Genomic DNA, 25,455 nt, shown 5'->3' with positions numbered 1-25,455 from the left:
AAAGGGGGCTGCTGCCCTTGTAGCTCAGTTATTGCTGTAAAAACAGAGAATGAAGACAGGGTACCCTCTGCCAGAACAAGGAATAAGTCCTGTAGTGGAGTACCTGGGCGCCGTGCGGTTTGTGCCAGGGCTTTAGCTCAGGCACCTGCTCCACCCCCTACAAAAGTGTAGAGTGATGCCATCCACCAGGGGGCACACAAAATGTCTACCTGCAATGGAAAAGAAGACTATAATGTTGAGGTCTAGTGCCAACACTCACCCCATCTACAGCACTTTAGTGTCAGGGCACACTAATAGTAGCATAGTGGCATCCTACCAGGTTTTGGCTTTCTGCACATCAGGCACCTATGCTTTGCTGCATCATCTTTGGATTGGGGCATAAGTTACAGCTCAGTCATACCCTAGCAATGTGTGCTGCCACCTACCAGAGAGGCTTGACAGGGTGTTGTGCCAAAAGCAGGAGGACAGTAAAGGGATTGCTACAGAGCCTGGACATCATTATACCACCTTAAGATGGCATTAACTCTGTAGCTCACACACCTGCTCCTCCCTCCTACCTATTTGAGGGATGGTGATCTCATTGGCAGCAAGTGGCACCACAATGCCTGCCATGTGTGGCTTAGTTTGTAACAGAAACAAAGACACTGATGTTGAAGCTTCGGGCTATGCCCTCTACTGTCCATTCTTGGCACTTCAGTACCCAGTCATGATATCCCTATCACAGGACACTATGCCAGCTTGAAGCATTAATCTCCCCTGGCAGTTTTGCCTTTTACCTGGATAATCTTTGCTGTAATTGTTTTGTTTTCAGGGTTGATCTTGTGGCACCATCCCCACCTAAGCACTGAATGATGCCCTGCCTCACACAGGATACCTTGGCAGCATATGGCATCACAATTCAGCAAGAATCACTTTCTATTCATTATGATGTGGGCATGAAGGAGTTCATGGCGAAGCTTAGTTAAATGCCCACAACAAACCAGCCATATTTAAACAACACAGGACAACTAGCCAACGATGGGGAATTTTTTCCTTATTATTAGAAACACAGTCGGGCGTTTGGGCATTCTTGCACACTCCTTGAAATAAGATTTAGCTTAGTGCCCTACAATCACCCCCAACTAGATGATGCCAGCCTTGTGAGCAGCAGGAGTGGGCACAGCAGTGGCATCCCTGTTAGGCTGCTGTGCCATTTTTCACTTTAAGGTGGGTAACTTGAACGCTCAGTCAGAAAATACCCAGTATAACTGGCAGTGGGGGGGCAACACAAATCTCAAAGGCACAAACCTTTAAACACAGTGCTGTATTTTATGCAAATATTTGCCCATTTAGACCTTCTCCATGCCCATCTGATGTAGACTCAGCGGCAACAGGCTTGTGGGCATCATGTTTTCTAACACCATGCTGTTGTGATTTCAGATTCAGACGAAAAGAATTGGCACACAGGGGCGCCCGAGGAAGCAGATGTTTTAGATGACGGCCAGGCCTGTCAGGGGGCCCCGTGAACGCCCTCTGCCACACCTCAGTCTGGTTTTTATTAGGACCAAAGGCTAAAACGGGCAGGTCGCCCACCCGTTCGGCTAGTCAGGAAGCTGAACAGCTGTGCTGCTTGCTGCCAATCTGACAATGATAACAAATAAGATGGCCAACATGGGCAGGCTGAGCTCGAGGGGAGTGGAGCAAATCTGTGACATGTTGGAATAATGCTAACAGAGAGCAGGGGGCACAGGTCTGTGCTTAAGTGGCACTTGTTGTGGTCCAATTTGTCCATGTGTATGATTTAGCTAGATATGAGTGGATGGCAGTCGCCCATTTTAAAGGCGCTATATGAAGACTGCTTCAAATCCTCCTGTGGAATTTTCTTTCTACAACCCCAGTTAACCGTTAATTCTATGGCTGTGCACTTCAATGATTGGCTCTTGCCTTGCGCCCAGTGTTGCAGCGATAGGCACCCCCCCCCCCAAAACTGTAAATATCTGAGTTGTAGGCAGCACATGTCCATACAAGCCGATATGGAGAGGCTTGGCACTCACATGCCAACACACAGACACAGAAGAGCCGTGCCACTGCTGGCCAAACGCCACTCTCCCACTTTTATTTCTGCACAACAGCACAGCCTTGTGGTGTAAAGGAAATGTGCGCTTGGTACACAGCAGTTGAAAAACCTCATTGCAGCTCCAGAAATAATTAGGAATAAATTACAAGGAGAAGGCCAAAGAAGAAACAGAGAATAAGGCTGATGTCCTATTTAGATGCGACAAACTAGAAGTGGGGACACCTTTGGGTGTCTGGGGGTCAAGGTCTGATGTACCTCACTCAGTGATGGAAAACGAAACTGAAGGAAAAGCAGATCTCTTGGGTTAGGACGTGGGGACAAAAGCAGTCTGGACTGAAAATCACACTACACGCTCACTGGCAGGACGGGTCACTCAATAAGAGAACTTAGAATGGGCAACAAACTCTGAGAATTCCAGCCAGGAGCAGACATGAAGGCACTGGCTGGGAGAATGCTTGGCAGTGTTATGAACAGGTTAAGCCATCCGTACTTGAGGAGACCTGACTGATACTGGAAACACAGAGCTATTAAACGTCCAGTTGGAGGAATTCCAGGAAGTATTGGGAATGACGGCACCAACCTAAAGAATTCCAGTCTGCATGGACAATCAAGTGTTCAACTGAAAGAATTCCAGTCTGCGCCGGGAAAAACAAGCTTCTGGCTGACAGAATTCCATTTGGTGTTTGGAATCAAGCTGGTAGAAGTCCAGTCTGATATCCGGCAGCAATGTTATGACAGCTAGAATTCCAGTCTGACACAATTTAAATCTGCACTGGGAATAAAGCTTCCAACTAGCACAAGTCCAGTCTACAGTGGGACTTAAGCTTCTGAGCAGCAGAATTCCAGTCTGACCTTCTGGTGGACAAAATTTCAGTTGGTGTTTGGAATCAAGCTTTCAACTGGTGGGACTCAAGGCTGCATTGGGAATGAAGCATCCAACTGGCAGAATTTCAATCTGTAAATGGGAAGGGAAGTCCTGCTTGACAGAATTCCATTCTGGTTCCAGGTGCAACGTTCCAACAGACAATTCCAGTCTGCACTGGAACACCAATTTTCACCTGGCAGAATTAGATTATGCACTAGGAAATAAGCCTCCCACTCTGCACCTGGAATCCAACCCTCATCTGACAGAATTTCAGTTTTCTCTGGGAATTATGCTTCCAGATGGTATTAGGAATCAAGTATTGGATGGGCAGAATTGCCATCTGCACTGGGGTGACAAATTTCTATTATGCACCAAGCATCTAACTGGCAGAATTTCAAGCTGCAGTGAGATACAAGGTCCTAATTGACAGAATTCCTTTTTAGTTCCCAGTGCAATCTTCCATCAGACTCAAATCCAATCTGCCTTGAGAATCCAGTTTTCACCTTAGGTTACACACTGAGAAATAAGGATCCGACTGACGGAATTTCAGTCTGCATCTGGAATCCAAACCCTTGTCTCACAGAATTCCAGTTTTGTCTGGAAATTAAGCTTCCATTTGTTATTAGGAATCAGGCTTTCAGACTAACAGAGTTGCCATTAGCACTGAGATGACAAATTTCTATTATGCACTGGGACTCGAGCTTCTGACAGGTGGGGTTCCAGTCTGATTTCCTGTCCAATCCCCAAATTCTTAGAACTGGAAATGAAGGATCTGAACTGGTGGTATTCCAGTCTGCATTGCGATGGCAAAATTTCACGATACACTTGAAGTCAAACTTCCGACTGGTAGAACTCCATTGAGCACAGGGCTTCAGGAGAGCCTTTGGGGGCACCACTGTCTATTCAGAGGTCTAACGTCTTCTGAAGGGCCCTCAGGGCGCCAATGACAGTTTTCTGCTTCACTCAAAAGTGTCCGATTTATCCATCCCAGCTTCCTCCAGAGCAGAAATGAAGGCTAAAAGGTGAAATGAAATGAAGGCACTGTTGGCCAGGTCTCTCTAGACGCCATCCACCCAACTAAGACCCCTACACAAAGCCCCCAATATTGCAAGCTGGTTTCCAGTGGGTTTCTTTGGAAAGAACAATTGTTTGTAGTGCAAAGATGAGGAGCAGATTCCACCCTTCCGCCATGAAGGCAGCCCCTTGTCCACCTTCCTCAATGTCAATTCGGAAAAAGTGTGCCACCCGCAAACCACGGGGGTGGGGCTTGGGCAAGGGGTATGGTAGTGGGGGCGGGAGTGATTAATAAAAGCAAAGGCAGGCCCATCTATGCTTCAGGGCCAAGAAATAAACGCCATATGCACTTCAAGATGTCTCAACCCCACGCCAAAATGATCCAAACATGTTTCACAGCTTACAAATTCGGAGCATCTTCAACCTTCAACTTTTCGGAGACTTGATCGACTGAAGGAATTCCTATGAAAAGAGGATGAAAAACAAAGATCAACACATGATTGTGACTAAGAGTGCCATTATTGGCACATACAAGTAAAGAATTTCACTGTACTCAGTTTGACAAGAAGGACCACCATCCATCCATCTTCTATTGCTTATCCAGTCCGGGTCATGGGGGCAAAGTTGCCCAGACATTCCTTTTCGCTGCCACATCCTCCAACCCAAGGTCTCCTCCTGGCTAGACATGGCCAAAACACCTCCACAGGAAGGAGTCCAGGGGGTATCCTAATAAGGCGCCCAGACCACCTCAACTGGCTTCCTTTGGATGTGGAGGACCAGCAGCTCTACTTTGAGCTCCTCCCAAAGGTCTGTGGTTCTTACCCTCTCGTTAAGGATGAGCACAGACACCCTGTGAAGGAAGGTCATTTCTGCAGCTTGTATCTGTGATCAGGTTCTTTCCGCCACTTCCCAAAGCTCATGGCCATAGGTGAGGGTAGGAATGTGGATTGACCAGTAAATTGAGAGCTTTGCCTTTCGGCTCAGCTCTGTCTTCACTACGACTGATTGATATAATGTCTGCAGAACTGCTAATGCCTCTCTGATGTGCCCTCTCTTCTGCCCTCACTTGTGGACAAGGCCATGAGATAGTACTTCATCTCCATCCTGGACAGGGCACTACATCCTTTTCAGGATGAAGGATGTCCAGTTTGGTGACCTCAGGATTGCATCTCTGTCCTTTGTAGATGATGTGGTCACGTTTGCTGCATAAGGTGGCAAGAGTCTACAGCTCAGTGTGAAGTGGTCGGCGTGAGGTTCTGTACCTACAAGACTGAGGTCATGTTTCTTAGCCAGAAAAAGTCGGTTTGGGTTGGGGGGAAAAGGAACGTATAAGGCCATTACTTACTGCATATGTCATAAAAGAACATTCTCAGACTCACTTAACCAATTTAAGGAAATGATGGGACCAGAGCCTATCCCTGTGGCACTAGGCCCAAAGCAGGATGATGCCCGTCCAATGAAGCGACTCTTCATTTTTACATGGAGCTCTTCACGTTACTGTATAAGTGGGCAAATGATGATGAGCAGGAGAACAATCAAAAAGTCATGAGATATCACAACCTGGCCAGGATGCCCTATCAGCTTGCTCTTGACTGGAGTTCATTAAAAAAGAATGAGAATCCCTCAAGCCACTGGTGAAGAGGTGGATCAGCAGCATCTCCTGTCTATGGTGACTCAACTCCCTGCAGAGGCTCTTGGGAAGTGTAGTTTTTGCATGAGGGCTGACTTGGAAATACTCCCTGAAGAGCTAATAGGCACTAGAAGGTCTTCTTTCTCCTCAGTTAAAAGAACTTGGAGTTGGGAGAGGAGGAAGACAGGAAGCAAGGCAGGACCTCACTTGGGGGTTTAGCTACTTAACTTGTCTAACAGTGTTAAGACAGATCCAGGAAGGCCAGGGTTCAGTCAGTCATTGCCCAACCTGCTATATCCAAACACAGGGTCACGGGGGTCTGCAGGAGCCAATCCCAGCCAGGAACAAACACCGGGCAGGGCACCAGCCCACTGCAGGGCACACACTAGGGACAATTTAGGATCGCCAATACACCTAACCTGCATGTCACTGGACTGTGGGAGGAAACCAGAGCACCTGGAGGAAACCTATGCAGACACGGGGAGATCATGCAAACTCCACGCAGGGAGGACCAGGGAAGTGAACCCAGGTCTCCTTACTGCGAGGCAGTAGCGCTAACACTGCGCCACCGTGCTGCCCAAAGCCAGGGTTTCTCTTTATTATTTTTTACACTTTTTTTCTCATGTGCATTTTTTTTGAATAATAAATGAACCCCACAGCCCCCTACTGGACAGTACTGGTGTACCTCTGGGTGTGATGCCCATTCTGTCACATGTGTTAACAAACACTCATATCCGTAACACTTCTAGATCATTCCAAAATACACTACATGGAGAAGAGCTGCCACAGAAAACAAGCACTTGTGGCCATCATCTCTGTGCCCTTTGGATAACAGAGCCTGGGAGATCCTGAGAGCCCCCCCAACCTACCATACCCCTGGGCAGTACCTCTGGCTTGTGGGTGAGACGACCGGCTTGTAAAGCTGTGGAATCTTCCGGTGGATGAGGGGGTTCAAGGCCTCCTTGAGCCGGTGGTAGTTGCGCTCCAGCTCTCTGTGGTACTCCTTCTGGTCGGGACCAATCAGGGTCTTGTTCTTGCGGAGGGCATCTTCACACCTGAGAAGGTCAGCCATCACAAAACAGTTAGTGTCTGCCATGGCTAAGCCAGAGTTCCTCACCTGTCTTACATTTAAAATTTCCCAATTCTGTCTTCTTTGTTCGTTGTTTTCCATTATCTATACACAGTTGTGTGAAAAATTAAGTGCAATCCATGGAAATGGTCGTCTTTTCAACATATGTGAAGAGGCAAACAGTAGATCTTCATGTAAACAGTGCCAACCGATAAAGGGAAAAAATAAGTAAAACCGCAAGGAAAATGTTTTTGTGGAGTAAATGATGGCACATCAATGGATGTAATTAAGAGCACCTTTGGCCTCAGATGCTGGTACTACCCAATTAGAAGAAATGACTCCTTACAGTCATTTTGAAAAACTGCCCACTGGTCTCTGACATCAACAATCAAATTTTTGAACACTCAGCCATGCAAAATTCTTTCAGTTGCCAGATGTTTGTGGGTTTTTCTTGCATGCCCTGCCCATTTCAAATCCCCCTAACATTATCTGAATGGACTTCAAACCAGGGCTTTGACCCGGCCAGTCCATAAACCTCCATTTCTTCTCTTTCAGCCATTCCTTTATTAATTTGTCAATGTGCTTCAGATCATCATCTTGGTGAACAGTCCAATTCCAGTTCAACATTTGGACAGATGGCCTCACATTTACCTTGAGCAGAATTCATAGTTGACTTGATGACTACAAGCCGCCTTGGCCCTGAGGCAGCAAGGAAACAGAACATTTCCACCACCGAGCCTCATAGCTGGTATAAGGTTCTTCTCCTAAAATGCTGTCAAACATGTCTACTGTTACTGTGACCAGCCAAACAATCTGTCCAGAGCACATTGTTCCAGAAGGTTTAGTCTTTCTCTAGATGTTCAATGGCAAACTGTGGACATACCTTTCATTATGAAAATTGTAATATTTGGTGGCGACTTTAGAAGTTCAACATGGAAATTGAGCATTAATTTTAGAAGCCTGTATGAAGAGTAATCCTAATTGAAATCAAGTTGTCAAGTTTGTGGTTAATACAAACATTGGAGCAGATCCAGAAGAAGCGGACTTTATGGAATCTTTGCTTCAAATGCCTAATGGTGAACTTGAGATAAAATTTACACTACGTGACACTGCTGTGGCCATTCTGCACATCTGCATCCTTGACTATGATGAAGGACGGGATAATATTGACCATATAATGAAGGCAACGTCTGGATCATCTGCTAACCCTGAATGACTAAATGAAATAAAAAGCAGCGTGCTCCTTTGCTCTAAGAACATACAAATCACACATGAGCTGACAGAAGGCGCAGACAAGACAGACTTCGGTACAGTCAGCAAAACTTCTGAAGATGAAAGTGATCAACCAAACTTCTGCATTGAATTCATTAACTTAGCTAATTAGGGCGAACATGTCCAAAAGTGGTTTGGAGCTCCCACAAGGGGGCACCACCTGGTTTATAATGTTAACTACACTCCACAGACAAGGCTGATCTGCCTGTGAGATTTCAGAGGGCTGGCCAAGCCAAGCCAGGCAGTGTATGGCATCAAGGCTACCTACTATGGAGAATTTCCCTGACCAGCCATTTTACCTCCCAATCATTAAGCCCAGAATTTTACCCGTTGACTCCCACCCTCCACTACATGGTGACCCAACTGGAGGAGGCTCCCCACCTCTTGGTGAAGTCTTTGAAGCACAACCGCAGCTTGTTATGGTGTCGAAACAGTTTTGGATCATCGGGGATATCGGCCAGGAAGACTTGGGCAACTTCAAGGGGGCCCTGTGTAGAGAAGGGAAAGAAAACAAACAAAAAAAAAAAAAAGATGTTCAGAGTGAGTCCTGGCCAACAGAAGACCAAACCACAGCCTACAGGTGTGTCCCTCAAAAGTGCAGTGGGAATCCAAAGTTAAGTCAAGAATGCTGGGTGCCTCCTGCCATTTTCCACAAGGTCTCGCTTCTTAACTGTTACATGTTCTGCCTGGTGACAGTGGCATGCCAAAGTTGGAAATGTAGTCGCAGACTAGAAGGTGGAAATCAGTTTAAAAAAAAAAAAAAGGGTTAAAAAGTCAGAGTCATCAAAGACCTAAAGTCAAGGTCAATCTCCCTAAAATAACCTTTAATAACCAACACACAAAACATCCTTTAAAATGCAATCAGAAACTTAAGATGGTGACAACAGTGGGGTTCCATCTTAAATAGTGTTTACTGCCAGATTCTAACTTCAATCTGATAAGTGTTCACATTAACGGCAAAAACAATTTGCACAAAATGGAGGCACCCAATAACACAAATAATCACACAATCAAAAATACCCTCATAGTCAAAATAAAAATAATAAGACACAGAAATTTGAGTTTAGCACACCTCAAACCCCAGAAGTCTTTACATCAGTGAACCAATGGAGTCTGATGAACTGAATGGTCTACTCTCTATCGGCAAACCTCTCATATTCAAGAGACAGTTGACTCAGTGAAGCACCCAAATTGTTACTGCTAGCCAGCTGGCCACTGTCCGAAGTGTCCGGGCACACTAACAGCCCCACCACAAAATGGCCACCTTCACACCTTCTGCTCCTCACTGGACATTAAAACTTTACTTTATATAGCATCTTACAGTGAGCCATTGTCAATCCAGTCTGACACCACCACTACGTCCTGCAATGCGATCCTCTTGTCATGTGGCGAGGACTTGTAGCTACAGGTAGTGACCTTTCAGCGCAAAGATGCTCGGGTGCAAACCATCAAGCAACTTACTTCAACCGATGAATGTGTGCCGAGGCTTTTCAAGTAAGAAAGGCAGAAGTTTTGAGGTCAGGGAGATCTGTTAAATAATCATTAACACCTGAGAGTGGAGAAGTATGTCCTGTTGATTAGCACTTGTGAGTAAGAATTTCACTGTACCAGTAATAATAATTAATAATAATTTTTTGCATTTATATAGCACTTTTCTCACTACTCAAAGCGCTCAGCAATTGCAGGTTAAGGGCCCAACAGAGCAGAGTCCCTATTGGCATTTACAGGATTCGAACTGGCAACCTTCCGATTGCCAGTGCAGATCCCTAGCCTCAGAGCCACCACTCCACCCTACCAGTGACAATAATGACAATGTAAACCTATAAAAGACTGACAGAGATGGATATGAAAGGCACTATATAACAGGCAGAAAGAAAGATAGACAGGAATGGCATTATAATACATAGACATGAAAGGTGCAACAATATATTAGGTAGATAAATAGATATAAAAGGCACTATATGATAGATAGATGTCAAAAGTGGACTGGTAAATCTTCTCTGCAGAATGTTTATTCACAGTCTCCATTTCCCTCTCTAGAATGGAAGAATAACATCCAGAACAAAGCTGGCACCACTTCTACCCCAAGGCCCACCTCTTTCTTCCAACCAGAACAAAAAAATGCAATTCCTAAGATCTAAAAGTCATTTGAGCAAAAGAGCTGTGCAGGCAGTTTTGTAGTTATTTGTTTTTCCCACCAGAGGGTGACAAAACACCCTTTTTTCCTATTGGGAATTATTCTTGTATTTTTCTTTTTGTCTTTTCCATTATACAGGCATCTGGAGCCCCACAACTTTGGTGCTGCTGAATCTCCTTATTTACAACAGATAGGCAGAACATATATGAAAGGCACTATAAAACAGATAGGTGAGGAAGACAGAAGTTTCAAGGCAATTAAGTATTTCCCCGGACTCTGTACAGGTGATGGAGATGATGCAATGACCCTTAGAGTTTTACATACACGATGAGCGTTCACTCAGTGTATATAGGACCTTTCATTGACTCACTGGAGTCCTCTACATCTCAAAGCATTTTTGATCTTCTTTCAGTAATAATACTTTTTTGCACATATATATCACCTTTCAATGTACACCACCAGCACTTATGTCTTGCTCTGCATACCTGGTTGACAGTGGTGCCCACACACCCCTGCAGCACCATTTGCAGCATCTTGGCATCGGCAGGGTCCTGATGTGTGGCAAATGCCAGCTCCTGGGTCTTCTTCTGCATGTCTTCAATTGCCACCTCGATAGGAATGAGGATGATCTACAAGAAAAAAAGTAAGTCTAAGAGGGACTCAAAACAATGTCAGGGGGCACCTGTGCCACTCTGACTGATGCCAATCATGATAATGAATGTGATGAGTCAAGAACTACAGTGTGGTCCACAAAAGACTATTTCAAAACTTTAAAAGGGGACCCAAAGCTCCCAGTCCTACTCACCTCCTCTTTCTGGATGACGTTGATGCGTGTCTTGATGTAAGGGAAGGCGTGTGAGGTGGTGAGGATGGTCTTGCGCTTGTACTGCTCATGGAGGTCACCGTGCGCCCGGCCATCCAGTGTGAAGGGCGTGCAGAACATGAATGTGCGCAGGTTGTAATTCTTGTCGAAGTACGTGACGCGGTCCTTCAGCTCATATGTGTCAAAGAAAGGCTCCACATAAGTGATTTGGATGTAGGCCTGGGGAGAAGAGGGAAGTCAGAACTGTTTGCTCACAGGAGGGGACAATACAGAGAAGTTTAGCATTAACACCCATGGAAGATGCCATACCATTCTCAAAGCAATTCAGGGTCACAGTGAGCCAGAGTTTATCCCAGCAGAATTTGAAGCAAGTCAGGAAAGGATGGCAGCCAGTCGCAAGGCTCCCTCCGAGTTAATCTAATGTGGACCTCTCTTTGGGAATCAGAAATGGGAAGAACAAGCAAACTCCACATAGTCAACATCCAGGCATGGCATTTCAAACTTGGGATGCTAAATTTGTGAGGTGACAGCACTACCCATAACATCACCATACCACACAGACACAAATAGATGGTGACCCTGCCCTCATCAAACTGCACCCTGAATGGAGGCACACTCTTCACATGTGGGCGGGGAAAATGAGGACATGGGCACACATACCAGTCTGGGTCATCGCCCAGCACACTGCTGTGTTGTAACTCAAACAAACTACTCAGAGTTCACTCTGGCATACATAGTTGTTACCACATAAAGTCTGTGCCCATTGTAATCAAATCCAGTGGTACTTGAACACACCCCATAAGGGGCATGTGGGCAGCTGCAGCCCCCATGTTGGACCAATGCCAGAGAAAAGTCGTGCTGATTAAAACATGAAGTCCACGCCAGCTGCGTTTGGGTCCACAGGTGCTGCTAAGGCTTCATGCAGGCTGCAGTTAAAGTGACTCCTTTCTCATTTTCGGCTCATATCTCATTTTTTTGTTTGACTGTTTACATTAATTTTGCAAGTGATTCAAATCTGATATGACTGTGTCCCAATGTGTGTCCTGAACAGCCAAAATTAACACAAATGAACTCATTAGATGGGTGCAACCTATTAGACAAAAATGAAAACTAACAACACGCACACTGCAGATTACTTACAGTGCAGGAGGTGGAGAGAGGCTTTGAGTGGAACCATCACCGCTAGATTGGCACATAGAAACCAGCAGACACAAGAGACGAGAAATACGAGCATTTCAGAAAACGGGCCGCAGCTGGACTGTACTGGCAAGTTTGTTTTTTGCATGTTATATTTATGCAAAATGATTGAATCTTTGTCATATAGTGATAAAAAAAATTGACTGAGCAGTATAAATGAGCATTACAAATAGTGGCAGCCTATTAGATCCACCAGCCTAAAAAATAATATCCAACTGTAGAGCCACCACGCTGTAAGTCAGCACAGGTCTACACCAGCAGTTCCACAACAGAAGTTAAATTTGGGGGTCAATGTGGTTATCATGTAGTGAAAATGGTGTCATGCATGTGCGAGTAGGAGGACGTCGTATGGACCAAGTGAAGGTAATTCCACGGCAGGCCAGCGGGTGGCAGAGTGCATTTCCAGTTTCCCTACGTCACTTCCGGCCTTTCCACTTAAAACTGCCATCTTCCCAAACCTCAAACAGTTCATGTCTGGACTCCAACCAAGACACTTCTGTCAAACAAATCAATCCATTGCAGCCAGGGATTATATATGGGCGGCTGCCCCAAACCTTTTTAAGTGTGTTGAGTCAGATCTTTCACAATGGTTAAGATCAGGGGAAACTGGAGCCTGATAAACATATAAATTAATGTCCCCCAAATAAAATAGCCAACCTAATACAGTCACATAACTAACTGAAATCAAAGTATTTAGATAATGTACCCATAATTTTCTGTTTACAGCATCTAAGTCAGAGTATGCAAAGAATGCAATATCACTATCCAATCCAGTCAATGCATAATGTCACAAGTTTTTCCAGCGAGAGGACGACTATGGAGAACTTTCTGAGCATGAGAGGAGCAAAATTGAAGGGTGAAGTTAATAATGGTGAATGACCGAGGACGTCATCTGTGGAGTTTTAACACAAGCTTTAAGTCATGTGCATCTGAGAGAGGTTTACACTTTCAATGAAATCAGCAATGCTCTCAAAGGCCAGAGATGCAGTCCTATTACTGTGTTGATCTTTCAGTTTTATTTTATTGCATTTGTCATGACGGTTTATGGATTATCATTATTTTTGCTGTTATTCTTTGATTATTATCTTTGCTGTAGCCCCACCCCCCACTCCCCTATCAGTGCCCTGATTTGAAACCTTGCAGCGCCTGCTTCTTAATTCAAATGCTGCCAATATTTAATCTCTTTGTTGTTGTTCCTGAAGGGCTAGAGAGAGGAAAGTCACACAGCATTCTGAGAACAGTTTTCTTTGGCCAGTTTGAATTTTGTTTTTTGATTTTTCAACTTAGTATTATACATTCTTGAAGTTTTTGCTATATGGAGCCAGATTTGAAGAGCAATGGCCCTGTTTGTTACACGTATCACTCATGTTCTTTCAAGCTGTATTGTCTCTAGTCCATAAAAGCAATAACACTTGATTTCAGTTTTTGATGATGACGATGATTCATAGTTCTGTCTCTCACTTCCTACTAACCCACTCAGACAATTTCAAACACTTTTTCACTGATGTTCCCTTGGCTAATGTCGCATTCACTTTCACAGTAGGCACTGGAGACAGAAATAAGGCAGACAAGTAGCTGTGTGTTCAGGAAGAACACTCAATCCCATCTTTACTGACTCGAAGAGAGACGGTATATTTTTAATGAAAAGGACCAGGACAGAATAGAATACAAAGTCAAAAAAACTACCCAAGGTCAAAATTGAGAGTCAGCTGGACCCATCAACGAAGCTAAAACAAGAAGAAAAATCAAAAAAGGTGTGGGTCAAGAGCTAAAGATTCAAGAACTGGGAAATCAAACATAGAGGTCTTGGAAGTCAGAAAAGAAGATGGATTTGTTCGCAGCAAACCTTGATACAACATGACAGTTGATTCCACCTTTAAACCTCTTACTACTTGACCTCAAAGTCGAGGTCACAGTCATCACATCATCAGGACAGAAACCACAAAATGGCAGCGCCCAACGTAAAACAAAATGGCCGTGTGGCTAAACACAAAAAAATGAGAAGTTCCTCAAAAATGCAGGAAAACATGGAATCTGACTTCGGAATCGAAACCCATGAGATTCAAAACTTCAAAAGAGACATACAGTTAGCCAGAATTAATTCAGGACAAAGCATTTGAAAATATATGAAAAATAATAATCATAACCCTATCCTCCACTAGATGATCGCCTTACCTTGTTGGGGTCCAACTTGGCTTTGTCCACAGGGTTGGAATCCTTTATAATTTCAATCATCTCATCACCAAAGCGCTCAGCATAAAACTCCTGAAGTATTAAAGAAGAAACCACAATTTTGTGAACTAGTGACAAACTTCAATGGTCTAGCACAGCCCCAATCCTCTCACGCAACTTCTGACATGTCACCTTGCCCTTTAGGAAAGCAAGGACCACCCATACAGTTACGAAAAGGGGGTCTTGGAAGCCTCACCCAGCCACTTACAGCAGCTGAATGCCTTTCCCCCCTTCCATAGGGCCAGCACAGGCCACATTAACCACCAGTGTGTGCCCACCAGTGGATTCAGAAAGTCTTCAGTCCTCTTCACTTTCTGCACATTTCCCTGTGTTGGCGATTTAATTCTGAATTGATAAATTTGCTATTTTTGCTCATCAATCTACACTCAATAATCCCTAATGACAAAGTGAAAACATCTTTTCAGAAAGGTCTGCAAATTTTTTAAAAATCAGTTACAAGTGCCATACCTCCAAGCGATGGGAAATCTCTGCTAGCTTGGTGATTGATGGCTCCTTGTAGACAAACTCCTGTTCATCCAGATCTCCAAATTTGCAGCCATAGAAGCCAACTCGGAAATAAGTACCGAACATCCTCTGTGAAAGCTGTGGGATTGCAATAGGAGAGCAAGGTGAAAATGGGGACTAGACATCCACTGATGGCTAGGGACAGCCATGGGGCCCGTCCTGTCTGTCTGTCTGTCTGTCTGTCGGGAGGGAGGGATTCTGCTCTTTCCATCAATAACAAAAAATGCCAGTGGATTTATTTGCTCTGTACACACTTTGATTTTATGCCTACAGTAAAAACTTCCAAGTTGAAATGAGTGACCTCTGTAGACTAAAGAATCACTTACATCAAATGAAAGAAAACCAGGAGGTGCTTGCATGTCTTAACTATGACACAAAAATAAATTGTATATGCTTTGCACTGTAAGACCACCCAGTTATAAGGAGACAAACTGTGACTTACCCCATTCGGGATGAGGCAGGAGGAGTGGGTTCATGTGCAGGTCGATGAGACACAGCAAAGAGAAAGACAAAATAAACAGCAAGTCAGCAGAAGCCTAACAGAGCATCACAGCACTGCCTACATAAACTACAAGAAGGAACAGTTTTAAAGAATAGCAGAAGTCAGAGAAGCCGTTTTAAAGACTTTATAAATCTGAAGCAGAATGTAGTTCAATGAAGGATAAGGGATTATTCGGCAATTTTTTTTATACTCTGGAAAAGTCCTCCTGGCTATTTCTTTACGTGATCCTGCAGACTACAACAGTATCGCAAAATGATGTTCTGTTACTGTTATGACTCTACATTTGCCACTGACAACCTTTAAGTGTGATTCCTTTATTAATAATGGTACCTCAAAGCTGTAGAGGGCACCTACACTACTCTGGATTGTTTACAATGCACCATGAAAGGCACTATATATAAGAGAGGTTGATTAAAAAATGTATGCCATCAAATCTCTTTCACTATGGTGTTTTTTTAAAGGTAAGCCCTCCCTAGTGCTAAGAACCAGTTATGAGGACTTCATATATTTAGAATTTAATGGGCTCTATTTCTGGACAGGACTAGTAATGATGTTGCCACCAGGTGAACTATTGTTCTCCCTACAAGAGAAAATATTCTCAAGTATCATAGTGATAAATGATTTATATGATTTTCTGCTATACATCTATGGAATTTTGGCACAGCTGATGGAATCCCACAACAATTCAAGATGCTGGCCATGCTCACATGATAAATGTGTTTCAAATATAAATGCTGTGTTATAGTGTTTGGTGATAGGAAATGCGGGCAACAGTCTATCCAATAGCTGGAGAACAGGAGTTTTGAACTTGACAGCCGGACTCTCTTAGCATGCTAGCTGATGAATTTGGGCACAAGGCACGTAAATGGCACTAGAGGCTCCAAATTACACAAGCTAAAGTGCTGAAGGTTCCACACTTGACCCCTGGGGGGGTGTTAGTGAATGGCAGGGGTTGTGGGAGACAGTCCAATATGTGGCAAAAGTAAAGGAGATTAAGGGTGCAGGACCAGGCCGACCTTCTGCCCAGATGCAATAAAATGTATGCATAAATGTGGCACAAATCAGAAAATGACATCAGGCTATAAGAAAGCAATACAAGAAATACCCACAGACTGAATGGGGGTGCCTGCTTTCCAGCGGCACATGAGGGTCCTGTAGCTCACAGGCAGGTATGGGTGCCTTGCCCATTAGATCACAAAAGATGAGGGAGTTCAGTAAGCCCAGTAGCTAATACAGGCACTACATCCTGTATGGGACTTTCATTGTTTTCACATAAACGTGAACATTCTGTAAAACACGCTATATAAACTATGATTGACTGACAGTGACTGGAAGTGCAGCTCCAAGAAGTCTGGGCCAAATCACCAGAGCATGGAGTGTTTTGTCAGGAAGTTTAGGTTGCATTGTAAAGCATCTTCGTTATCGTGCTTGTTGAGGAAGGCACTATATAAGAATTTTTTTTTTGTTTACACCAATTCACCTACAATAGCAATAAATGTTTAAAAAACAAAACTAAAATGGAGTTCACACGGTGGAAAATATGAAAGGGTGAGGGATGAGGAACAGATAAAGGATGAAGTTTCCAAAAAGAGAACAAATAACCAAAGGCAGGATGAAGTGATTCATGCTTACTAAAACTGCCCCATCTGGGTGGGAAGAGAGCCCCAGTGCTAGCCCCACCCATTCTGAGGGGGAGTGGAAGGGAGACACAGAGCTAGCCCTACCATCTCAGGAGGAGGAGAGCTCCAGCACTAGTTCTACTTCTTTGGGTGGAGAGAGACTCCAGGAGTATTTATCCTTTCTTTATCTCCCCCCCAGAGTATCCAGGGACCCCAGTATGTGCCCCTCTCTTTTGGAAGTGGGAGAGCTCCTATATTAGGTCCACCACTTTTCTGGTGATGCCCAGCATTGACTCGCCCCATCAATGTGAAGCCCCAACATTAGTCTCACTGTTTTCTGTACCTTCCCTCATGAAGTCCTCAGACTGTCTCCCTTTGTGTGAATTATTAATAAGTTCCTTTCTTTAATACTTTAATAAATACAATTGTGCCTTCTTGCCTAATATTTGCATGATATTTTTTCAACTCCTCTGCTCTTTCTATTTTAAATATCTTAAGCCCAGCTGTCAGCCCTCACCTCATCCTTACCTCTGGTGAGACAGCATCCCAGACAAACTTGAATGCAACTTTAAAGTTAAGAGGTAAAAGAAATTTTAAAAAGGCAGGCAAGCGGGCAGGCAATCCAGCTGAACACAACACAGCAGAAGGAAGGCGGGCGGGCTCATGCAAGCGAGTGAACGTGATTGACTGAGAATAAAAAACTGAGCAAGTCAAGAATGAGATCCCTGTGAGGAAGCAGCAACAGCAGCACATGCAGGCAGTTGGCAGCAGGGAAGAAGAGCAGGAGACAAGACAAGGCAACAAAGTCAAACATCGGGGCGCCTACCTCCCAGCCTGAGCTCTGCGAACGGATAAGGGTTGGGGAAAAAAGACCAGAGGAAAGAAAGAAAAAAAAAAAAAAAAAAGAGAGAGAAAGACATTTAGAAGAGGTATTGAGTTTCGAGACTCATCTGAGACACATCCAGAAATTAAACCGAGATGAGAAGGAGGCCTTCTGGATAAGTGGCATTTTTTAGACTTGTTAGCAATCTTCAGTGGAAGAGGCAGAATTAGTCAGCTTAGAATCAGGCTTACAAAATGAAACAAAGACGATCAGCCACAGCCAGTAGTGTGTTTTATGGTGGGAGTGGACCAGAGGAACATTAAGTAATTGGGCCATTTTATGGACCCCACTTATCCCTTTACAGCATCAGAGGTAAGAAAGAATCCCACCTTTTTTCACACAGCAGTCCGTGCATGCATCTCAAATCAATCACACAGCAGAGTACCAGAATACCAAAAATGGAAAACGAAACACCCACCAAAATAAAAAAAAAAGGCCCAACCCAATAATAAAACCCGAGTCCTACAAGCTGTGAGGTGCCAGCATTAACCAGTTTTTGAAACATATTAAAGAAATCTGCAGGTCGTGTGCACCAAAAACATTCAAAGAAAAAGTTTATGCCCCATTTGGAATTCCTTGGATTTCTGCATCAATTCCTAACCCTGCGGCCTGATGTACAGCTAAGGCTGGTGTTGCACTGCATGTCCTTTCTTCATTGTGGGGGTTTTTTTATTTTAATTGGATACATTTGCCATTTTTGCCCATCAATCTACACCTTAACCCTAACCCATAATGACAAAGTGAGGACATGTTTTCAGAAAGATTCAGAAATCTCTCATTCATAAAAGTATTTAGACCCTTAGAAGCCCATTTGTCAGTAATTCTAACTTTAAGTCTTCCTGGCAGATCCTCTCAAGTTCTGTTAGAGTGAATGGGACCTGCCATCTTCAGGTCTCTCCACACATGTTCTATGGAGATTTAATTCTGAACCACTCAGAGACTTGCCCTGAAGCCACTCCAGGGTTATCTTGGCTGTATGCTTCAGGACACTGGACAGTCACCCCAGTCTCAAGTGACATACACTTGAGTATTTTTCATCAAGATCTCGGAGTCCTTTCAACTGTCATGTGCCTTTTACTCAAGAGTGGCTTCCACCTACCAGTCCACCAAATATGGCTGATTGAAGGAGTGCTGCTGAGATGGTTGTCCTTCTGACGGGTTCTGTCACTTCAGTAGAGGACTTGTGAAACTCTTGCCAGAGTGACCACTGGCACCTTGCTATACTCAGGTACACGTATGCCTTTCTAAATGATGTCCAATCAAATCAGTTGGCCATATGAAGACTCCAAGTTCTAATCACATCTCGAGGAGAACTGAAGCAAATGGGACCACCTAAGCACAATGTGGAATGCCACAGCAAAGGAGCTTAATAATAATAATAAAAATGGGAGATTTGAGTTTTTGATTTTTTAATAAATTTGCAAGCTTTTCTGAAGACATGTTTTCACTTACTCACTGCAGGTTATTAAGTATAGATTGATGGGCAAAAACAGCAAATTTATGCATTTAAAAGTAAATGTACAACACAATACAGGGTGCTGAAAGAGAGGGGATCTAAAGAGTTTCTGAATCGACTGCATGTTCCGTTTTATGGGTAAGCCAAACATTCTGTGAACTTTTAAAGGAAACTTACTGAGGATTTCTATTGGGCAGCCCACTCAGAATACTGATAAACAGAGAGGCACTCTCAGTAAGAAAAGGTTGAGAACCCTTGGTATGATGCATCACTATACATTTTCCGCCATTTTCAGATCTAAAGTGTGCATGTTGGGGTAGACAAAATAATGGAGACCCCACATGAAACATGAGTTGAACATTAAAATAGCTTCATCGTAACTACAGATGCAGCTAAAATCTAGGAAGCCGATTGCCAATTTATCACAAGTGTCCCTGCTAAAAGGGGTCTGACAATTGCCACTTTGATATGGGGGGGGGGGGGGGGTTTGCTTGCTGGGGAGCTTTCAAAGCAAGATATTTTGAAGTTCTAAAGAGGCCATTGATTTGTGGTACAGCAACATGACGTGAAAAAAACTGAACCCTTGTTCTCATTGAATCTGTTCTGAAAATACAAAGCACAATTAGGAAAGACATACTGCAAGAAGACAGACTGTTTATACAGATTCACAATCTGAACTTTATAAATAAACCAATGCATTTCTTTGCTTTATTTTTAAAGGGATGGGTAAAAAGTTGAGAAAAAAAATTTAAGTGCATTTTTGGCCATAATTCATGTGTATTGTTTAATGGTTCACAAAATAGCATTTATAAATCCAAATCCACTGATCAGTCTATCAGCCCACCATAATGACTGAAGACCCCATCATGTATGAAGTATCAGCCTGTGGGGCCGCAGCGCACTTATTACCTGGTTATTGATTTTGTTGAAGGCATCCTGCAGCTTGCCGTGCAACACGCTCAGCTTCTTGAAGTCCCGGTTGGCCTCGTGAATGGGAATCAACAGCTTGTAGACCTCGTTGACGGCCTCGTACATGGACCCCTGCAAACAGGTAGAGGAAAGTATGGGGGGCAATGGGAGTTTGATTGAACTGTACAAACTTCAGAGCATTTGAAAAGAGACAAGGGAGTGGGGCAAGTTTAATTATAATAATAATGCATTTTTGGATGTTGGCCCCACCCCTAACCCCACTATTTGTCCTTTTTTTTTAAGCTTTGCTGACTTGCAGATTCATGGTATTGCTGGTTTATTTTAATTACTAAGGGAGTGGGACCTCCAGTCCATTTCCCACAGGTGTTGTGGCAATCACAAGTGCAGTCACCGGAGGGAGATTTAAGACTGGCAGTTGCTGCATCTCTTTGACGTGGCATTGCTTCAGCTCCCCGCTCTAAGAGTGGGTCTCCTAGTGCTTTATTTGTGCTTCTCGTTTAAGCATTTTAACGTTCCATGATTAATACCTAGGTTGCTTCCCTGGTTCTTGGTTTATCTTTAGTTAGTTTATTTTCATTGAAACAGTTCTTTAACCAAGTCCCATTCCCACTGGTACAAGTCCTTAACTTAGTTCTACTGTCATTGCTCCATTCATGTTTCCCAGTGGTGGGTAAACTCTTTCACTGCTTGGTTCTCCTCTACCAACCTCACTAGCACAATTTTATTTCTTCACACTAGTATCTTTCCCATTTATCCATCGCTTTACCTGACCCCACTACCATAGGTCCATACCTTTGCTGCCTCCCCTTCCTGTCCTATCCCTAGTGCTCCAACCATCGCTTTATCTAACCCCACTACCATAGGTCCATATTTTTGCCCCATCCCATACTGTCCTGTCTTCAGTACCCCATTCATCTTCTCCAGAGCCACTCCCACTGTTTTGTTCTCCTAACCAGTTCCCGTTTGACTGATTCATTCTTCTATCCCAGTGTTTCATGCTTTTATCCAATGATCTTTCTCAACCCAGACCTGTCATCACTGGTCCATTTACCAATCCTAGTTGGACTTCCTTTAGAATATTATTCTCCCTTTGCGTTATTCCTGCTTTATTCGATTTATTCTCTCCACAGTTTCTGCTTTGATGGTCATCCAGTATGGTTTGGTACTTAATGCCGGTACAATCTCCCTCATCTGTTCCCTCACCCACCGATAACCCTGCAGTGTACACTCACCATAGTGAAGGAAGCTGCTGCCTGCTCCAAAAGCCCAATAAGCCCGGACTCTGTGAAATATTTCCCAGCACAGATCCCCTCCTCATCTGGTGAAAGAATGTCATCAGAGACCGCAGATTCTTCCAAGACGTTTGAAGAGATACTCTGTGTTACATAACAAAGAAAGAGAGAATGAAGGACAGCAAGAAGCGCCCTCACGTGAGCCACACTTCTAATTTAGCCTGTAGGGGTCTTTGGAATATTCCAGGAGTATACTGGAGATGCTGCTGGGTTTTACCTGGAAGGTTACACAGCCCACCGGCAGATAGCGACAGTCCTCCAGCATGTTGAGGTACTCGGCCACAAGGGCTGCCGAGTGCACCAGGCACTGTGCTGCTTCTGCATGGTTTCCCCGGTCTGAATGCTTCCCTGCCATGTTATGCAGCCATGTCAGTCGGAGGTCTGGGGAGCTCTGGTAGCCTTTGGCAATCCTGCATAAAGTACATGTTGTGAGAGGACCATTTAAAATATGTGCCCCCCATCCTAGGAATGAATAGCAAAGCATTGATGGTGACACACATACTGGAACAAACAAAGGCACCCTGGTTGGAAACCAAACACAAGAGGGTTGGGGCTCATAGATTTAAAGGGAAAAGTGTCAGTGCCAACAGTTGAGGAGGTCATTCTTAACATTCAAACAAACTTCATCCTGTATGGCACTTTCAAAATGGCCACTTCAAGAGACTTTATGAAACAAAGACGCAAAACAAGGACACTTGCTCATTTGAGACATTTCTTTAGGCTAATTGTCTAATTATATCTATATATATATTCATGGCATTCGTAGTCTGAACCACAATGAGATTGTATGGATGGTTACCTACCAGGTAACGCTTGTGGTTGGTCAGCAAGTTGGCTAACATCCACCACGGTGCCCTCTTTCAGGTGCGAGAAGCAGATCAAAGAATGGTAGAAATAGTTTGCTGTCAAATAATACAAAGAGTACGCAACATGTGTTTCGCCCTAATTCTGGGCTCATCAGGCGTACACACTCACTGCACCCCTAACCACCCATACAATCAGATTGTGATTCAGACTACGAATGCCATGAATGTAATTACCCCAATCTATATGCTGTCAAATGAACGAACCACACGCCGTGGTGCAACATGCTGACGTCCGAAGTTCGATTCCCCAAGAGGGGGGGTGCAGTGAGTGTGTACGCCTGATGAGCCCAGAATTAGGGGGAAACACGTGTTGCATACTCTTTGCATTATTTGACAGTAAATTATTTCAACCATTATACATATATATATATATATATATATATATACACACAACACACAATTTTTTTGTGCACCTGTCATGGTTACTTAAAGGGTATAGAAACAGGTTCAGGTATGTCCTGCATTTCAATAAAGAACACAATCACAAGGAGCGAGCACCCCCTGCTGGAGGCAGTAAAGAAGTGTCTCCTGCCAGCAGTCCTAAATGCCCTTCCCCATAATTTCCACTGTTATCCTTGACTATGCAATTTACAATTAAGTTAAAAGAATTCTGCTGATCTACGTTATCCAATGCCTTTGATGATTTTAAGGAATTGGAAAAGGTCCCCACACAGTCTCCTCTGCTCAGCCTAAACAGGTTTAATTCTCTGCGTCAGAGAGAAAGAACATCAAAGCCATACAAACTGCCAAACAAGTTTCAGAGTTGCGGGTGATCTTCTGCTCTTGCCCATTGTATAAGTGGATATTTTCATGGCCCAACTCTACATGTATAATGCTGGCCAGTTCTCCAAGTGGCACTGTACCCACACAAACTTGGTTTGGTGTTAGCTCGCGGTCAGCTTAGACGATCAGCACAGGGCCACGGCGGGTGTACAGCTAAACTGCATCTTTAGTGTATAGATACGTCACTCAGTAAGTGCCACCAGTCGTGGGGACCAGAGCAGGCAAATGCATATGAGCAGCTCGACTCTGCAGGCAAGTGGCCGTTGATAGCCTGCACTCACTTACAGGATTCTTCTTCCATTTACAAACAGTCAAGGTACGAGAAGTAAAGAAACAGACAAGGCTTTATAACAAGCTTGATTAACAAGTCATCACCAAATGTAACAAAGCTTAACAGGCTGTTAGTTTGTAGACACTCGGTTTTAAATGGCAATGAATCCTAATACATATTTGGGAATGATAATATTATATAATGCTTCTTCACACCACACCATTATAAATCATTTATTCAGTAGTTGTAGAACTTTTCACTGAACATAATGTGATGTTTAAACCAGTCATGCATTGTAAAGGTTTGTATAAGTTAATTAATAAAAGTAATGTAAGTTATTATAAAGAGTAACCAGGAGATGTCTCACCTGTACATCAGGTCAATCAGCATCTCGGGGTCCTCCTGGTGCTCCTTCATTTTGACCGTATCCGTCAGGATCATGTGCAAGTTGAAGACCAAATCCTGAACCTGAAAGGAAAAGCAGAAGAGATCCCAGTTAAGCTGTTCATGATAAACGGTTGGGAATGCTCTGCCCAGTGGATATAGGCCGGTGGTCTATATTGGCCACAGCACAAGATGGCAGGAACTATAGGGGGGGGTTTGGCGATTGATGTTCCCTTAGCTGTTATAGGAAAATGTGTCATTCATGTTATCATCGTTGTGCAGTCCCTTTAATCTCTTCACTTTCTATTATACCTGAATCCCTATGATGAATATTATATTCAAGGTGCAAAATACATGAGGGTCTCTGGACGTTTGGGGCCACATAATTAACACCTGTTGACCTCCTGGAAAGCCTGAATCTTAAAATTGTTGAAATTCCCCAACAAAATTAATTTAAAAATATTTTATGGTGTTATAAATCACCGAGTGCCCATTACTTGGTTTACAAGAAGGTATAATAAAGGGCAGGTGACAGACAGGTTGGACAGAACTGGACAGGTGAGTGGCAGCAGGCTGGGCAGAACTGGACTGAAGAAGCTTAAAGTATGACCTGGGTAAAGACCAGCTTTAGGAATACAATTCATACCAAAACTGTGTTACGGACAGCAGACTTGGTACTAAACCAGCTTCAGCCATGTGCCACATGCAGGCTTGGCACAAACCCAAATTTTATGGATGAGAAACTCAACAATTGTCAAACTTCAGGAATGCTCTGTGATCCAACTTGATATTAAAGAAACTACAAGGATTCAAGACATGCAGGCCTGGCATCAGACAGATCTTCAGGCATTCCCCTTACATTGTTGGGGTGTATCAGGTGTGGGGTACGGCATAAGTCATGCCAGTGATGAGGTGTGTTATTTGCTAGTTCAGTTTAGAGACTGCATCTACTGTAATCTGTGATGGAAGAGGCAGCAGTTGAAACTGTTGGGGAGAGACACTGGGTGTCTTAATCCAGGCCCGGCCATATGGCTCATGTGGTAAAATTCCGACCTACCTTTCACAAAGGTGTGTGGAGACACTTTCTAGGTAACATGCAGTGTGGGTCCATAGGAGGGGAGCTGATGAAAAATGCAGTTAAACTGAAGCAAGAAAACATACCTGCTCTGGGAAGGTAGAGTCTCGTAGGTCCAGATCCTCCTCAGCGTATGTCAGGATGGTCTTGAGAGAACGCCGCAGGTACTCCTCGTTGAAGTTCTGTGATGTACCCACCAAAGAGGAAAGTGACATGGTCACCTGCATTTTAACCCGAGCAAAGTTCTGTGGAAGAGAGAAAAAACAGAGGGGATTGGGATGGGATGGATGGCAAGCGGGCAACTGCTGCAATGCATTTTAATTGTTATGCACTTTATAAAACCACACTCAGATGTGGTCCAAGTGTCACGTCTTGGTCTCACTCATGCCTTGTCTCTCACTCCACCTTTTTCAGCCTTTTTTGTGATGTCCTTGTGCCACCTGCCCCTTATTGTTGACCACTTTCATATTCGTCCAGAGTCTGGACGGGGTCTTTACGTTGTCGGAGGCCCTCTGTTGTATGCATACAATTCTGTGTGTATTTTGAATTTCTAAGGGTTTGTACATATATAGAA

At 43.9% G+C, this 25,455-nt stretch overlaps 1 protein-coding gene across 4 annotated transcripts in view; it reads right to left on the bottom strand.

The window, feature by feature from the left end:
* Positions 1–2,067: 2,067 nt before the first annotated feature.
* LOC114668202 (dedicator of cytokinesis protein 7-like) overlaps positions 2,068–25,455 on the bottom strand; it is a 97,526-nt gene continuing 74,138 nt past the window's right edge. For 3 of the 4 annotated variants that reach the window (XM_028823864.2, XM_028823861.2, XM_028823862.2), the window contains 13 exons: positions 24,968–25,126; positions 23,790–23,890; positions 21,720–21,912; positions 21,443–21,586; positions 20,190–20,321; positions 17,768–17,782; positions 14,764–14,889; positions 14,239–14,328; positions 10,849–11,085; positions 10,529–10,672; positions 8,288–8,394; positions 6,453–6,620; positions 2,068–4,397 (listed from right to left, as the gene is read on the bottom strand). In XM_028823864.2, the coding sequence (XP_028679697.2) occupies positions 4,355–4,397; positions 6,453–6,620; positions 8,288–8,394; positions 10,529–10,672; positions 10,849–11,085; positions 14,239–14,328; positions 14,764–14,889; positions 17,768–17,782; positions 20,190–20,321; positions 21,443–21,586; positions 21,720–21,912; positions 23,790–23,890; positions 24,968–25,126 (1,659 nt within the window). In that variant the 3' untranslated portion in view covers positions 2,068–4,354. The remainder of the gene's footprint in view (positions 4,398–6,452; positions 6,621–8,287; positions 8,395–10,528; positions 10,673–10,848; positions 11,086–14,238; positions 14,329–14,763; positions 14,890–17,767; positions 17,783–20,189; positions 20,322–21,442; positions 21,587–21,719; positions 21,913–23,789; positions 23,891–24,967; positions 25,127–25,455) is intronic. The other variant, XM_051920572.1, reaches the window with a different exon arrangement.

The sequence above is a fragment of the Erpetoichthys calabaricus genome, chromosome 17 (genome assembly GCF_900747795.2).
Source record: "Erpetoichthys calabaricus chromosome 17, fErpCal1.3, whole genome shotgun sequence".
Classification (NCBI taxonomy): domain Eukaryota; kingdom Metazoa; phylum Chordata; class Cladistia; order Polypteriformes; family Polypteridae; genus Erpetoichthys; species Erpetoichthys calabaricus.
This window is presented reverse-complemented; position numbering and strand designations above follow the sequence as displayed.